This window comes from Palaemon carinicauda, chromosome 5, assembly GCF_036898095.1.
Source record: "Palaemon carinicauda isolate YSFRI2023 chromosome 5, ASM3689809v2, whole genome shotgun sequence".
NCBI lineage: Eukaryota > Metazoa > Arthropoda > Malacostraca > Decapoda > Palaemonidae > Palaemon > Palaemon carinicauda.
The window spans coordinates 74,661,660-74,679,847 of record NC_090729.1 but is presented as its reverse complement, the minus strand read 5'-3'; the positions used below and the strand labels follow the sequence as shown (position 1 = coordinate 74,679,847).

Sequence of the window (18,188 nt, the reverse complement as noted above, 5' to 3'; positions counted from 1 at the left end):
ACCCATTAATAGCTAGTGCAAATAGGGTTACATTTAGCACACTACCTTTGGGAACTCCTTCTTCCTGACATTTCATCTCTGATAGACCTTCCCTCACTCTCACTTGAAAAAAATCTATGAGATATAAATGATTGAATGAACAATGGTAGCTCTCCTCATAATACCAAATTATGAATGGTTTCAAGTATGCCATATCTCCATGCAGTATCATATGACTTATTAAGGTAAAAAAAGACTGTTACATGATGCTGTTTGGAAGCAAAGGTTTCACAAATAGAGGACTCAAGTCGTATCAACACATCAGTTGTTGAGTACATTTTTCTAAATCCACATTAGATAGGAGATAACATACCCTGTTTTTTTCCAGGTAAACATCAGTCTTGTATTGACCATCTTCTATTTGATCTTACATAAGCTAAGTTAAGTTAAAGTTCACGTAGTGTAAGTTAGTGTAAGTTATCGTACACGTTATCGTACAAAGTCGCCGTCCCTACCTACTCACTGATCTTCCATTTCCTCCTGCGTAGCAATCCCTACACCTGCGCTGGCCTATCGCTAAGGTAAAGTGTTACATAAAAACCCCTTTTTTATTTATTATTTCTTTATTATTATTCTTTTTTTAGATATTTCTGTATTATTATATTGTATTGTTATGTGTGATTATGTGTAGCCATTTATTAAGGAGTTATTATGGGTTTTTAAGCTGAGGAACGAATTAAACAAATTACTGTATATTCTTATGGGAATATTTGCTCCAACATACGATCGTTTTAACATATGAAGTAGTTTCTGGAACGAATTAAGATCGTATGTAGAGGTATCACTGTACAGTATTTTTCATATACAGTCATACCTCTATTCACGAAAGACTCTGCTTACGAAATTTTCAAGCTACGAGACGAGATGCGAATATTTTTATGCTTCACTTTACGAAAAATGTTTCACTATAAGAAAAGAGATTTGCCAGCCAGGCCTAGAATAAAATAGTCACCCATCACAGAATTAAAGAAAATGGATTCAGACAGAAAATGTAGCTGTATTCTATAATAGGGGTAATTATAATAGTACTGTATGTATTGTATTATTTTCAATTTATTATTATATTGTTGTAATAACTACTTAATTTAAAGGTATTAACATTTAGTTTAGGTATATTGAATGGTTCAAATGTATTTGGCTGTACAGTATTTCATTATGGTTATACTGTAGCTTTATAATGAGACTTAATGTGATGTTTTTTAGGGGTTGGAACAAATTAGGCAATTTGCATATGAAATGTGACTCACATCACGAAAAAAATCACTTTACAAAAGCCACTCCAGAACAAATTAATTTCGTGTTGTGAGGCATTACTGTATTTAGTACTGTTTAGTGGTTTAGTGTTGCATATCCTTTCTACACTTATTTAATGTGGTATTTTCTAGGGTCTGAACGAATTAGGCTATTTACATGTAAAAGGCGACTCGCTACACAAAAAATCACTTTACGAAAGCTCTTACGGAACCAATTAATTTTGTGTTGAAAGGCATCACTGTGTGTGTGTGTATATATATATATATATATATATATATATATATATATATATATATATATATATATATATATATATATATATACAGTATATATTTATATAATATATATATATATATATATATATATATATATACAGTATATATATATATATATATATATATATATATATATATATATGTTTTTTTCTGCCAATTTTTATATTCATACCTGCTATAGGCATGCCCTGGCTGTCACTTTTGTTTGTAGGTGACAACTTTTAGCTAAAAAATCAGTATGGAGCCACAAACTACTCCTAGTTTTACAGATATCCAAATGATTTTTACATGGATTGATGGGCGTTATGTGCACTACATTCATATCGATTTTTGTATTGATACTTGACATAGAAAAGTCACAGTAACCATTTTTCAATATCCGCGGGAGGCTGATTTTAGGCGGCTCTGTAAATTACTTGTAGAATACTTCACAATCTAAATTTTCAGGGATTTATGGGATGCATATTTACTTTGACCATACTAATTTTCATGTTGATATCTGCTATAGAAAAGCCACAGCAAATGTTTATTTCAGTATGGGTTGATTATTTACTTTTGGCGATGGAGTAAATTGTTCCTACAATAATTCACATATCCAAATGAAAATTTCAGGGATTGATGTGAAACAGTTTCTCTGTTCCTGCCAAATTTCATGGTAATATCTAAAATTGAAAAGACACAGCTATCATGTAGCCTTTTTAAATATGCTGTTAAAGGTAGCAACATTACAATGAACTGTGTGATAGTGAGCGACATCAACAAGGAACAATGCCGATCTCATAAACAATATCCTTCCCGAGTTGCACCTGCTAGTAATGGGAGGTAAAGAAAATTAGAAGAGTTGTGAAAAGCACCCTTGCTGCAGAAACACTAGCTGCTGTTGAAGCAGTGGACATGCACTACTATCTTGGGAATGTGTTGTCTCAAATACTGTATGATGATGAAAGGAAATTGTTAGTGGAGCTCTGCGTAGATAACCGTTCAGTTTATGACAATGTGTACTCAGTCAAAAATGTTTCTGAAAAGAGATTAAGAATGGATATAGCTATTCTCAAAGATATAGTTAAGAATGGAGAGTTAAGGATCTTTAGGGTATACTGTATTCAAAAGCACAATTGGCTGATGTGATGACAAAAAAGGGAGTGAAATGTATGAAAATAACTAGAGCCCTGGAAAGCGGATTATTGAAATTTTAGCAGTTTAACTGGTTTAATGTTTTTTTGGGGAGTTTATTAGTCATTGTAGAAGTTGTATGTTTTAAGTGTTTGTAATCCATTCATTGTTTTACTGTTTTGTGATATTGAAAGCATCAATTTTTCTTTTTTTATTCTCTTCAAAAGATAGGGAGTCTGTTAACTCTCTTCAATGTTTATTTTCTATTGCAGGAGGCGAAGGTGAGTGGGAGTAACAACTATGTGCGGCTACCATTAAAATTGTCTTAGAAATGGACACCATACTTTATTTTGCCCTGCCACACTGATCTAGAATCTTAACAGGGCAGGGGCAAAGTTGCTTCTCTAGGGGAAGCAGCAATGTCCCTGGTACCCCGAGGTTGCCTGGTGTTAGTTGGTCTGTGTTCCTACTTGAACACCCTCGGAAGAGGTCGAACCAGCGGGAGCTTTAGAAAGAGAATGGTGGTCCATGAACATGTCCCAGGTTTCTTTGCCTTTGAGGAAGACCCCAAAGACGAAGAATCCCTACTGGATGTCTTCTTGCGCCAACACCCAAATCTCTCCCACTGGAAGGCAGACCACTCGTTACACTCTTCACAGCTGTTACCCTAATCACAGCAGTGTCCCCTACAAGAAGGACACAACGAATAGTTGTCGGTCTCGACCGAGGACATGAAGGTACCATAAGAGTAGAGCGGCCCTTAGGCCCTGGACAAATGCGCATGAGGATGCAGAAGAAGGAACACGCACAGCTGAAAACGAAAAGAATCTAAAAAAACAATCAATGGCCAAGTCTTTTGAGGGAGCAGAGAGTAGACATGTCCTTTCTCCTCAAAGCCAAAAGAAGAAGTGGCTCAGATTCACTAATATGTGAGTGAGAGGGGTAGCTGACAACCCCCACCACCCATCCCACTAACTAGCGGGTTGGTAGTTGCCACCACGCTTAAAGTCTTAATGGCTAGTCTTCCAGCTTCGCCGAAAGATAATCCCTGTTAAATAATATTAGGGTTGTCGCGTGTTGGAATAACTGAACATTTTTAACATTGATTCTCAGACAAATCAGGGGAATAAAGATTCATAAGAACTATGGATACAAAGAACTATTTTTCCTTTTATGCACTAAATTTCTTGCAATGGCTGTGCAAAACTTCAGAGTTTTCTCATATTAATCAAAACATTTATAGAAAATGTTGTTGATAAAATTTGATGAAATAAATCATTCCATCAATATCATAGGTTTAAAGGTTTAAAAGTCACTCGTGAATGGCAGAGGCACGGGACAAGACAAGACCCTAGAGACTGACCATATTTACATAAGGGCAGCACTCAAGCCCCTCTCCATTAAACTAGAACCAGTGATAGCAAGGCAATGACTACTGATGACTCAGCAGGCAAACCTATAGGCTCCCCAAAGATAGTGAGGTTGCAGACACTACTAGAAACTATCAAGCATGAGGGGCTTCGAATTCCGGTCTAACAGATTACTAGGTATGGACATTTTCAATAGGCTACCACAACCCATAATGGTCGTAAATTCACAACTCATAATTTCTCCATTTTCTGTACAGTTTTATAAATCATTCCTTTTCAATCACTTTTAAACCATTATTACCAACACATAGACATAATTTTCTGATGAGCCACAACCAACAACAACACACTAATATTTACATACATGTCAACATCCACAATACAAATGAAACTAATCTAGAACTCATTTTGTGACATACACATATAAAAAAATTAGAATACAAAATTATTTCAAAGTATTAATATTTAAAGAGTATTGCTGAATATGCTAATGCAAATTTCACAGTAAACAGTAAAATGTATTATATACTGCTATCTGTCAGGTGCAATACAATGTTAAAAGCATAACAAATCTCCTAATCAATAGTGTTATATACCTTTGCTCTTCATAACATCAACAATAACTTTGGCAGGATTATTAAGACATGAAACAGTCTTCTAGTTGTGGAAATATCAAGTAGCAGTCATTCTTCAGAATTGGCTAAACAACATGGAAAATTTACACTTCATCCACTTTGACTGCATACATGATACATCATGTAATTAAACACTAAGAATCACCTAACTCCTTCACCATGAGATTCCTGAACACCGATTCTTTAAGATAACGGTATTTTGTATGAATCCTATATATTCTACATTATAATAAAAAAATATTACATTATAATAAAAAAGGAGTGCTTTAATACAGAATGTAACTACGTTATCATGCTTCATAGTATTGATTAAGGAAGAATAGGCTTATGCCCACTTGTGTACCTACGTTTTGCTACTTCTCTCTGCAGTTTTATAAACTATCTTTACAAGAAAACTCAAAATTTATTTTTTTTGTGATATGATGCAAATGTATTACTGGAAATGTATATCTCACCAAATATGTCATTTCTTAAATGATTAACTCCTGAAGAAACCTACATATCTAGCAATTGATCAGGTCCCCTCATGCTGTTGCATTTGCTGAAACTAATTAAATACCCCTCACTACATCGTAAGTACTTATAGTTATACAGGATATAATAGAAATGTTTAGAAAAACACGGTATGGTTCAAAACCTATTCAATGTACTTTGGTCAACTACCGATTGAAAGAAATCTTCAATAAAAATCCTGCTACACTTTTGAATAAATTCTACTTTACCTGTACAGTATTGTGATGCTCTGAAACTAGAATCCTTTTCATGTTCAAAAGAAACTTATTTTTTACTAAAATTTACACACCCAATTAAGAGCAGAATGACTAGAATGTCAAACTCAAATCCTTTCAAGGGACAATTATGAATGTGATTATGATTATGGTCTTGAGGGTCATTTAAAAAGATCTGGTAATTAATCATTGACAATATTGAAGATTACAACTAATTTCTCTGGTCATCATGGTTTACCAAAAATATATTATTTGGATTCATCTTACAGATTAGTTATATTTTCCTCAATTATAATAATAATAGTAACTTACTCACCTCACAGACCACAAGACCATACCGGGACCATGAATTTCACACTCCTGACATAAACTACAGTAACCAGGATAGCTTTGGCAATGGGTGAAACTTCATCCCCTCTTGGGAACTCCCTCCTCTCACCTGTCAAACATTTTCAGAACACATAATAAACAATGTACGTAAATTTCGAAAAATTTATCTGTTGGTTATAGAATTGTTATTAGTTCTAGTAATGTCATTTGGTATATTATTGTTAATCAGTTTTGAATTAAAAAAAAACTAAAATTATTAGGATAATATAGATACTCAATACTGTACTAGATTCATGGCACCAAAATCATGAAATTCTGCATCACAATGATTCAGAACTATTGTAAAGGTAATTTGTTATAAATGCAAGATTAAATTAGTTAAGTGTGTTCTCATTAAGGTGGCACTTGATTTAAAAGTAGTATACAAAACATTATTTAAGAAATTAAATTCTACATAAAGTTCTTGATTAGTTTGCAACCAGCCTTATACTTCTGGAAATTGCTTTCATCTTTAAAAAATTTATGTAAATTACTTATTTCAAAACTAAGGGAAAGATGCAATAAGCACTGCAGCAAGATAAATTCAAATAGCCATTAGTTAACTGCCACATATCTATTGAATGACAACAAATACATGGCAGAAGCTTAACTCTTAAATGATAAAATACATAAATGCATAATAAACATAACACCATTCAACACATCAACATCTAATAACTGTACTTTGATGATATGAGTAGTAATCCTTACATTGAAAAATAAACAATGCATGTGATCTTGTTTTTAAGAAACAATCAAAAGGATGGCACATTGTTAGATACATACTTGTGTTAGTTAATGAAAGGAAATATTTAATATGCAAGATGAAGAGTTACTCACCAATTGCAAGCAAATGCTACTCTAGTTAGTTTTTTTGCACCTAATCAGGTGTGAAGATATACATGAAATTATGCAGTTTTATATTCAGTATGAGCTCTTGCTTTTTACCTTAGATATTTCAAAGCAAGAAGGAAAATGACAAATTCGGAGATAATTTGTATTTTTCCTAACGATATAAACCTTTAGCTAATTATTTGGGGTATTACTTTCGACGAAGCTGAAAGGATGAGCTATTAAAATTTAACGAGGGTTGACTACCCATCCCGCTAGTTAGCAATGGGGGGGGGGTAGCTCACTACCCCTCCTGCTCACACACCTGTGACTGAGCTCACTTTGCTTGGAGGTAAGACTTTAAGATGGACGGGGTTGGTGAGTAAGTTTGTATAAATAGTTAAAGGTTTGTATAGTTAAGAAAAATACAAATTATCTCCGAATTTGTCATTTGTTCCATAACTGGTATACAAACTTACACTATCTATTAGGGGTGACACACCCATTAGGAGAGTGGACATCCCTGCCAACCTGGTTTTTTGGCTTTACCCAGGGTTTCTTTTCTTGAGAAGGTTAGTACCATAAATAAAGAGTCCCTAACACCTTGATTGCAGCCTATGCAAATTGTGTGTTGAGATAAGCAGTGTGATTGTCAAGGTAAAAGTTATTCCGAGTTTTTGTAAGAAAAACTGCTGTAACCAAGACTTCCCAATACCACTTCGCCAGGGTATGGGGATGAAACAGTATTGACACAATACTTAGTACACCAGGGAGTGAGTATGGTTTACCTGTAGTGATTGAGGACAGCTTGTGCAGAGAACCCAGGATGCTGCTTTCCCCTAGAAGAGGGAGAATGAAGCAAAGAATAAGAGCCAGTCATACCTTTTCATTCACACAGACTAAAACTGGGTAACAGTGCCCTCAACCTTCTGCTACTTATACAATAAGGAGCTTGGATATAGATCAGCTTTTGTGCAGCCACCACAGGCCCGATAGAGAACATATCAAGCCTCCTGTGTGTCACGCCTTGCAGGTAATGGGCTGTGAATGTTGTTTGGCATTTCTACGACCCAACCTGTAGACCCTGCGTCACGGAGTAGTTTCTCTTGAAGACCAGGGACGTAGTTATGCCCCTGACATTGTGGGTTCTGGGACGACGGGATGGAGGAGGATCAGGATTCAGAGTTTGGTCTATGACCCTGCGAATCCATGCAGAAATGGTGGTTTTGGTGATCCTCCTCTTGTTCCTCCTGGTGCTGATGAAAAGTGTGGGCACTTTGGGGCGGGCTGCTTTTGTTATCTTAAGGTAGAGCCTAAAAGCAAGAGGTGATCTGGGTCGTCTATTACAGAGCGGAGACTTGTTAGCCGGAAAGAGTCAAATCTAAGAGCTGACACCCCTGGATTCTGAGTCTTGGCAACAAACTCGGGGACAAAGCTGAATGTTACCTTTCACCATCCCCTTGAATGGGCAATGTCGTATGAGAGACCAAGCAGTTCGCTGACTTGTTTGGCCAATGCCAAGGCGAGCAGGAACACCAACTTCCAAGTCAGGTGGCGATCTGTTGCCTGGTGTAATGGTTCGGAAGGAGATCTCTTCAAGAGACCGGAGAACTTGAACCACGTTCCATGGAGAGATCTCATTTCCAACTGATGACAGGTAAGTTCGTAACTCCGTATGAGTAAGGAAAGTTCTAGAGATGAGGAAATGTCCATTCCATTCAGTTCGAAGGCAAGGCTAAAGGCTGAGCGATAGCCTTTTACCGCCAAAACTGAAAGGCGCATTTCTTCATGCAAATACATCGAGTGGAGAGATACCCCTTCCACGACACCAACCACAGAAGACATTCCACTTTGTCTTGTAGACTGCTGCTAATGACTTCCGCAGGTATCCAAAACGCCTGTTTGCAACTTGTTGCAAAAAACCTCTCTGAGTAAGGAGATGCTGGATAGTCTCCACACGTGAAGTCATAGCGAAGCTACGGCTTTGTGGTAGATGTTGACGTGTGGTTGTCTGAGTAGATCAATTCGTAGAGAGAGTTCTCTTGATGGCTCCGTCAGGAGCTTGCAGAAGGTCCGGAAATCATTCTGCATGATGCCATAGTGGACCTATGAGGGTCATTGAGAGGTTGACAGATGTTTTAGTCTTGTTGAATAGTGTACCCTCCTCATCGGACAGAATGGGGGAAAGGCGTAGACGTCGATATTGTCCCACAGTTGTTAGGATGCATCTTGCCAGAGAGCTTTGGTGTCTGGGACTGAGAAGCAGTACAGCAGGAGCCTTAAGATCAAGGCCTTGTGAAGAGATCCCCCGTTGGAGAATCCCACAAAATCAAGAATTTGCTGGCTACTAGATGATCCAAAGACCACTCAGTACTCACTATCTGAGATGCTCTGCTCAGATTGCCGGCGAGCACATTCCTTTTGCCTAGAATGAAGCGGGCTAATAGTGGTATCGAGTGGACCTCAGTCCATCTCAGCATCTCTACTGCTAGATGGGATAAGGGCTGTGAAAAAGTGCCTCCTTGCTTGTTGATGTAAGCCACTACCGTGGTGTTGTCACTCATCACCACCACTGAGTGGCCCGCCAGGAACTGATGAAACTATGGAACTGGTAACTGTTGAAGGGCCAGAAGGACGGCCTTCATCTCTAAGAGATTTATGTGGAGGTATCTTTCCGACTCTGACCATAGGCCTGAGGTCATGTGGTGCAGCACGTGGGGCCCCCACCCCCCTTTTGATGCGTCTGAAAACAGCATCAAGTCCGGGGAGAGGGAGAGAAAATTTACGCCCCTCCACAGATTCTTGTCTGCCACCCAACACTCGAGGTTCGTCTGTTCCTCTGATCCCAGGGGGATCAGAGTGTTCAGAGAATCGAAAGCCTGATTCCACTTGGACTTGTCGCCACTGGAGGGATCGAATCTTCAGGAAGCCGTTGGAACTAGGCGGGCCAAGGATGATAGGTGTCCGAGGAGACAGAGCCACTGCTGGGCCGGAAGTTCTTCTCGTCTGATAAAAGGTCATGCGACTTTTCTCAGCCTCATTATCCAATCGTCTGATGGGAAGGCTTTGTGGATATTGGTGTCTAAGATCATACCTAGGTATACCCGTCTTTTAGTGGGAAGCAAGGTGGACTTCTCGAGGTTTACCATGATCCCCCGATCTTGTCAAAGCCTCAGAAGTTTGTCTCCGTGCTGAAGAAGGGTTGCCACAAAGTCTAGTAGGATCCGCTAGTTGTCCAGATAACAGAGGAGACGGATGCCGATTCTGTGTGCCCAAGATGACACTAGGGAAAACACTCAAGTGAAGACTTCGGGTGCCGTGGAAAGACTGAAGTACAATACCCCAAACTGATATTTCTGTTGTCTAGGCTAAATCTTAGGTACTTCCTTGAAGACGGATGGATTGAGATCTAGAAGTACGTGTCCTTTAGGTCTAGTATGCACATGAAGTCCTGTGGTCTTACTGCTTGCCTGGCCGTGTCTGCCATCTCCATGAAGAACAAAGCTTGTTTGACAAACTTGTTCAGAGCTGAGAGGTCAATGACTGGTCTCCAGCCTCTAGATGCCTTTTTCATATGACTGAGTCAACTGAAGAAGCCTGTGGAGTCATTGAAGACCTTTTGGAGAGCACCCTTCTCCAACATGGTTTGGACATCTGTCTGAAACGCTAGCCCCTTTGCTGCTGATCCCATCGCAAAGGAGTCTATCGATACTGGATCCTTGATCAGGGAAGGGAGAGATGACATGAATGGGACGCGATACCCAGAACGAATCATGGAGACTGTCCAGGGAACGGCCCCAAGTTGCTTTCACCTGTTCCAGCAACTTTGTACGCATTCCCCCACTGGTGGACAAGCAGGGGGAGTGCCTATCCTAGCGTTTGTGGCTGCAGTTGCTCCCTCTAAGATATTTTCCTCCCTTGGGGGACTTTGAGCCTTTCTCGTGTTTGGAAGGAAAGGGCTTTCTATACACCCCTTTCTTTGCTGCTGTCTTATTCGTCGAGGTTTTGGGCTGGTTAGGCTGTGGAAGAGCTGGTGGTCTGTAGGGCCAGGATGTCAGGGCTCTATGAAGGAGAGTACTGGTGGGACTTCCTCCACCTCTCTGCAGCCTGCTCAACATTCCTAGGATCAAACAACCAAGAGCCCTTGAGAGAGGAGTTCCTGAGCCTTGCGATCTCATCATTAAGGACCTACTGATGGATCTCGGATACCGAGTCCCTATGTTTGAGGATAGTGTTGGACCACAAGTTCGATACTTGGTGGGCCAGGAACTCGATGGTCCGGGTACCTGAGAGGAGGAAGGTTTCCATAGCCTTCCTGGTACTTTCTTTGGAGAAATCCTTGGTCCATAATAGGATTCCCAAGGACCCCAACCATAGATCTTGCCACAAAGTAGCCTGCCTGGCATACTTCACAACCTTCTCTTGATTGAGGATCTCTGTCACTGAGAACGCGACCTGACGCCTGGAGAGTCTCTCTACGGAGATCTCCTTAGTCAGCTCTTCCAGGGAATGGTGGGGTGGAAGAGCTGGTTGAGGCTTGTCCAAGACCTCGTAATACCTCCTTTGCTGAACGCGAGGTAGGAGGAATGTGGCGGAGGAGCCCGAACAAAGGGAAGAGGAGAACTCGGAGAGCTGTTCGGCGATCTTAACCCAGGCACTCTTCACCCCCTGAGACCAAGGCAAAGCTGCACTTGACTTCGTGGGCTTCTGGGTGCCGAAGACACGGTCTAAGACTGTCTTTGCCTTCTTGTGGGGGGTATCTCTGGGTCGGAAACCCATCGAGAGCCCTCATCAGAGTCGGTACCTGCCAAAAGGCGTGTTCTGACTCTTTCTGTTCCCCCTCCGAAGGGGGAATCAGCTAGTTGTCCAGATAACAGAGGAGACGGATACCGATTCTGTGTGCCCAAGATGACACTAGGGCAAACACTCAGGTGAAGACTTCGGGTGCCGAGGAAAGACTGAAGTACAATACCCCAAACTGGTATTTCTGTTGTCTAGGCTGAATCTTAGATACTTCCTTGAAGACGGATGGATTGAGATCTGGAAGTAAGCGTCCTTTAGGTCTAGTATGCACATGAAGTCCTGTGGTCTTACCGCTTGTCTGGCCGTGTCTGCCATCTCCCTAAAGAAAAAAGTTTGTTTGACAAACTTGTTCAGAGCTGAGAGGTCAATGACTGGTCTCCAGCCTCTAGATGCCTTTTTCATATGACTGAGTCAACTGAAGAAGCCTGTGGAGTCATTGAAGACCTTTTGGAGAGCACCCTTCTCCAACATGGTTTGGACGTTTGTCTATAGGGCTAGCCCCTTTGCTGCTGATCCCATCGCAAAGGAGTCTATCGATACTGGATCCTTGATCAGGGAAGGGAGAGATGACATGAACGGGATGCGATACCCAGAACGAATCATGGAGACTGTCCAGGGATCGGCCCCAAGTTGCTTCCACCTGTTCCAGCAACTTTGTGCGCATTCCCCCACTGGTGGACAAGCAGGGGGAGTTCCTATCCTAGCGTTTGTGGCTGCAGCCGCTCCCTCTAAGATATTTTCCTCCCCTGGGGGACTTTGAGCCTTTCTTGTCTTTGGAAGGAAAGGGCTTTTTATACACCCATTTCTTTGCTGCTGTCTTATTCGTCGAGGTTTTGGGCTGGTTAGGCTGTGGAGGAGCTGGTGGTCTGTAGGGCCAGGATGTCAAGGCTCTATGAAGGAGAGTACTGGTGGGACTTCCTCCACCTCTCTGCAGCCTGCTCAACATCCCTAGGATCAAACAACCAAGAACCCTTGAGAGAGGAGTTCCTGAGCCTCGCGATCTCAGCACTAAGGACCTGCTGATGGAATCTCTCGGATACCGAGTCCTTATGTTTGAGGATAGTGTTGGACCACAAGTTCGATACTTGGTGGGCCAGGAACTCGATGGTCCGGGTACCTGAGAGGAGGAAGGTTTCCATAGCCTTCCTGGTACTTTCTTTGGAGAAGTCCTTGGTCCATACCAGGATTCCCAAGGACCCCAACCATAGATCTAGCCACAAAGTAGCCTGCCTGGCATACTTCACAACATTCTCTTGATTGAGGATCTCTGTCACCGAGAACACGACCTGACGCCTGGAGAGTCTCTCTACGGAGATCTCCTTAGTCAGCTCTTCCAGGGAATGGTGGGGTGGAAGAGCTGGTTGAGGCTTGTCCAAGACCTCGTAATACCTCCTTTGCTAAACGCGAGGAGGTGGGAGGAATTTGGTGGAGGAGCCCGAACAAAGGGAGGAGGAGAACTCGGAGAGCTGTTCGGCGATCTTAACCCAGGCACTCTTCAACCCCTGAGACCAAGGCAAAGCTGCACTTGACTTTGTGGGCTTCTGGGTGCCGAAGACAAGGTCTAAGACTGTCTTTGCCTTCTTGTGGGGGGTATCTCTGAGTCAGAAACCCATTAAGAGCCCTCATCAGAGTCGATACCTGTCAAAAGGCGTGTTCTGACTCTTTCTGTTCCCCCTCCGAAGTGGGACTGGCAGCGAAGTCTCCTTCGTCCACCACCTAGAGCTCGTCTCACGGGGGGTCGCAGTCGTCTCTAAGGTGACTGACTGTTCCTGCAGGTCTGGAGGTCCTTGAAGAGGACTTCGGCAACGTTTTGGAGTCTTTTGACTCCTTACGAGGAAGAAGCTAAGTTTCCAGCATGGGAGGTATGAATGGTCTGGCTTTCCTGGTTGCTTCTGGAGGAGTGGTACTCTAGCCATGAGGGGATTCTTCTTACGAAGGTGGTAGGGAGAAGACTGGAACAGGTTCCTCACGAGGATCCCTTGGCTGAGGTGTTGGTGAGCAGGAGCGGGTGGAAAGAGAACTAGGAAGGTTCAGCCTTGTTGTTGATGGCCTCACAGGAGTCAATTTCACCCTAAAACTTGAGTCGGTATCCGGGACTTCTCTTTTCCTCTCCAAGGGAGAGACAGATGAGGTTCTTTGCCAAGCATCCGCTGGGGGCGAAGGATGTTGGAGGCTCACAGAGGTTTCCGAGGAGCGGGCTGAGAGGGCAGGCCCGGAAGCTTGAACAACTGCCCTGACGATGGCGCTGAACCGGGGCTGTTTGCTGATGTTGGTGCTGTCGGACAGATCCCCCTGAAGGGAAGGAAACAAAAGGCTCCCTTTGAGGAGTCTTCTCTAGAACCATTGGATAACGTGAGTTAGCCTTGGGTACTGGTAACATTGGAATTTTATATTCCCCGGAAGTGCCCCTTCCCTCTTTCCCCAGCGGTCATGCTGTAATGCATTTCTGGGGAGGGGAATGGGACAATGGAGACCTTTGAACTAAAACTCTGCCCTTTCTAGGTGAGAGGCGTGATGGTTTGGAAGGCAAAAACCTACTTTTCTGCTCCTGCCCCTTTTCCTTGTGAACACCAACCTGTTACTCCATCTGATGGCGGGACTTCTTGGAAGTCGGCGGAGGATGATGAATGTTGACTTTTGTATGCGCTTCCCAAAGTTGTGGTGCATGCCTACGTGTTGGCCATCGTCTATGTATTGGCGAGCGTTGCCTAACCGGTGACGGTTGACGCTAAGGAGAGCTCTGGAGTGTGGGCGAACACTTGCGAGCTGGCGATCGTTGCCGAGCTGGCAAGCGTTGGCAAGATGGTGCAGGCAGATGCGTCGGAGAATGTTGACGCGTAGGCGGCGATTGACATGTTGGATGACGATGGGCAACTTTTTGGAGTCTCTCAACTCCTAGCGAGGAAGAAGCTAAGTTTCCAGCATGGAAGGCCTGAATGGTTTGGCTTTCCTGGTTTCTTCTGGAGGCATTGTGCTCTCGCCACAAGGAGAGTCTTCTTCTGAAGGTGGTAGGGATGAGATTGGAACAGGTTCCTCATGAGGTTCCCTTGGCTGAGGTGTCGGTGAGCAAGAGCGGGTGGAAGGAGGACCGGGGAGGTTCAACCTTGTTGTTGATGGCCTCACAGGAGTCAGTTTCACCCTAGAAGGTGAGTCGGTATCCGGGACTCCTCTTTTCCTCTCCAGTGGAGAGAGAGCCCAGGTTCTTTCCCGAGCATCCGCTGGGGCCGAAGGATATTGGAGGCTCACAGAGGCTTCCAAGGAGCAGGCTGAGAGGGCAGGCCCGAAAGCTTGCACAATTGCCCTGACAATGGTGCCAAACCAGAGCTATTTGCTGACACTGGAGCTGTCGGATAGATTACCTGAAGGGAAGGAAACCAAAGGTTCCCTTTCAGGAGTCTTCTCTGGAACCAATGGATAACGTGGGACCACATTGGGTGCCGGTAACTTTGGAATTTTAAATTCCCCAGAAGTGCCCTCTCCCTATTTCCCCAGCAGTCATGCTGTAATGCGCTTGTGGGGAGAGGAATGGGGCGATGACTGTAATGCGTTTGTAGGGAGGGGAATGGGGCGATGAGGACCTTTGGACTAAGACTCTGCCCTTCCTAAGTGAGAGGAATGATGGTCTGGTGGGCGTGTATTGGCAAGCGTTGCCTAACCGGTGACAGTTGACGCAGATGAGAGCTCTGGAGTGTAGCCAAACTTGCACGTTGGCGAGCGCTGGCTTGTTGGCGAATACTGATGAGCTGGAGATCATTGCTGAGCTGGAGAGCATTGGCGAGATGGTGCAGGGTGACGCGTCAGAGAATGTTGACGCGTAGGCGGCGATTGACGTGTTGGATGACGATGGAAATGCACTGCCTGATGATCTGTTGACGCGCGCTGACGCATGAGCGACTGCTGACGTGGCAAGTGCTTGTGTTGGCGAGCGCCGACAGAGGAAACTCCCGGCAATTTACTCAAGGTTTGGCGATGGGCAGCAGTCAGGCGGCTGGGCAATCGATGTTAGAAAGCAGCGCATTGCTAGAAGGAACAGTGCATGGTGGGATCCCGACACGTTGGCGACCGACACATTGGCGAGACACGCGTTGGCTTACGATGGTCGGAAGGAGCACGACGAACAGGATCATTGGGATGAGCAGGAGAAACCCACGCAAGTGAATGATGTGTAGGCAATTGGCGCGCAGGCAGACAGCGAGATGGAGAGTGACGAGCGGTAGGGAGTCGGGAACCAGGAGAAAGAGGAGGAGATGGACGAGCAGGAGGTCGGCGAGTCAAAGGTTGGCACGCAAGAAGATGACGAGCTGGAGAGAGGATGACTCCTTCTGAAGGACGAACATCCTCCGAGAGGGATCACGAGCGATCCACGGGCAGAGAGTCCTGAACCCAGGTTTGTGGACTAGCAGCTGCGTCAGGAGAAGGTCCGGAGGCAGGCGTAGGTCGGGAAGCATTAGACTTCGGACGAGGAGGCTCCTACGAGGAGGAGGAGTGTGATGAGGTGCCTCTTCACTGATGGCAAAGGAGCACCTCTCAGGCGAAGAGAAGAGCAAGAACATCAGGAATGACGACCACAGTGATGCCGTCTAGGGACCGGAAGATCAGCAAGCCGACCGTCAGCAGCAGTCCTCATAAGAGGAGTCTCTATGAGCGAACTCCCTTGAGAGGAAGAAACACTAGCAGGAGAAATGTGCCAAGGACTTAGCTTCCCCCCTCGAAGGATGTTATGCAGGGGAGAAGCGCAGTATTCAGCAAGGGCAGAAGAGGAAGAAACGTCAGCAGGCAGGTCAGCAGACGACACCTTCGATATCACAATGTTGACAAGGGCCAGAGGATCCAACTCCGATGTTGACGAACGCTGCGCACTAGCACCATGGCGAAGTAGCTGCAGCAGGGCCTCCTTGGAGGGCAGACCCGGTAACCCCAAGGATGGCCAAACCAGTAAAAGAGGAGAAAGTGACATGGATCCCCACGGGGGGAGAGGCAGGGGAGGAGGCTTCGCTAGGGGAACAACACCGTCTCTCAAGGACCGAGGTTGTCCAGAAGTTAAGTGGCCTGTGGTACTACTCGATAGTCCCCCAAAGGAGGCCGAACAAGCTGGACCTTCGGAGGAATGTCGGGAAGCAAAAGCAGCCTTGGGTTTCTTCTGCTTTGAAGAAACCTAAAAAAGAGAAGAGTTCCGGTTAGATTTCTTCTTTCGCCGTTGCCCAAACCTTTCCCACTAGGAGGCAGACTACTCCCGACACTCAAAACAATTATTAGACATATCATACCATTGACTTCTTCAGGTAGGACAAAGGGTGTGAGGATCAGTGTCCTCGGCGGACATGAAGGTACCGCAGGAGCGGCCCTTAGGACCAGGGCAGGTACGCATGGCTGGTAGAAGTCAACGCACACACACACACACTGGAAAGAAAAAGAAAAAAAGCATTAATGGCAGTCCAAACATTTACGAGGATGAAGAGAGGCAATGACCGTTCATCATCCAAGCCAAAAGCAAAAGTAGGCTCAGTCACAGGTGTATAAGTGGGAATGGTAGCGAGCTACCCCCGCTAACTAGCAGGATGGGTAGTTAACCCTCGCTAAATTTTAATAGTTCGTCCTTTCAGCTTTGCCGAAAGTAATACCTCTAATGAATAGCGTAGGTTTGTATTCCAGTTACAGAACAAACCAATTTGAAATTCTCTATATGTAATAAAGTATTATATGAAATAAGGAAAATTTTTTTAACAATACATTGGGGATTTAAATGTATATTCCAAACACATTCAATTTAATTTCCTACCTAAAACTTTGACAGCCTAAACACAAGTATCAAGTGAGAGAATCATATAAACTAAAACTACTGAATATACCATATCTTTCTAACCAATATTATGAGAGAATGAGTGTATATCTTTCCTAAGCAACCTTTTAATAAGCTATCTTTATGTACTAAGAAGAAAGTTTTCCTGCAATTTCCAAAACTTATTTGATCAGTAATGGGGATGGATTAATTTACCAGATAACTAAGTAGGTAATTATTGATTAATGAAGAGTCCTCAAAGCAATTTCATCTCGCAGTAAATCAAGTAAATTAGGAACACCATCTTCCTTTTTTCTGAGACTCTGCGTCCGTTCCATTTCAGCCCGGATGAGAGACCGATCTTTTCCTAATGTTCTCCATAAAGTATTACAAAAATTTAAAAATGGCAAGAAAAGTTCTTTCTTGACTTTCTTGTTCCCTGGAGCCATGAATTTGGCCATGGCAATCTCAGCCAACTGGCAAGATCTTTCATACTCACAGACATAATGAAGACTTACAATCCACTGGCATAAAATCCTCAGAACAAGACCTGTGTCCCAGTGAAGCCCTTGCAGGAGAATGTATGTCCTCTCTAGAAGTGGACAGGCTTCCTCAAACTCAGAGTGAAGAAGAAGGTTGTCTGTCTTCTTGGTTTCTTGGCCATACAACAAGTTTGAGAAAACAGCTGTGCGTCTTAAAACATCTTCCGCGTAAACAAAATTCATAAAACGTTCCAACCCTTTACAACGTTCTGTGATGACTTCTACACTGAAATTTCCTGAAAGAAATAAATCTATATATATATATATATATTTTTTTAAAAGTCGGGTCCATAAGACCAATCAATTTTAAAAGCCATTTTACTTTTCAAGACACTATTGCATGGATTATCAATTAGTGATAATTGGGTATGGTGCTGTAGTATTTTCCACTAGGATATGAACTCCCTTTTGTCAAATCCACCTTCAGTTTCTGTAGTACCTATATGACAA

The 18,188-nt window shown here is 43.3% G+C and overlaps 1 protein-coding gene across 6 annotated transcripts in view; it reads right to left on the bottom strand.

Moving 5' to 3' along the window:
- The window catches only part of Snx21 (Sorting nexin 21), a 435,957-nt gene that overhangs the window by 12,545 nt on the left and 405,224 nt on the right, over nucleotides 1–18,188 (bottom strand). For 2 of the 6 annotated variants that reach the window (XM_068373791.1, XM_068373792.1), the window contains exon 5: nucleotides 5,862–17,974. In XM_068373791.1, the coding sequence (XP_068229892.1) occupies nucleotides 17,439–17,974 (536 nt within the window). In that variant the 3' untranslated portion in view covers nucleotides 5,862–17,438. The other 4 variants (XR_011044484.1, XR_011044485.1, XM_068373793.1 and 1 more) reach the window with 4 other exon arrangements.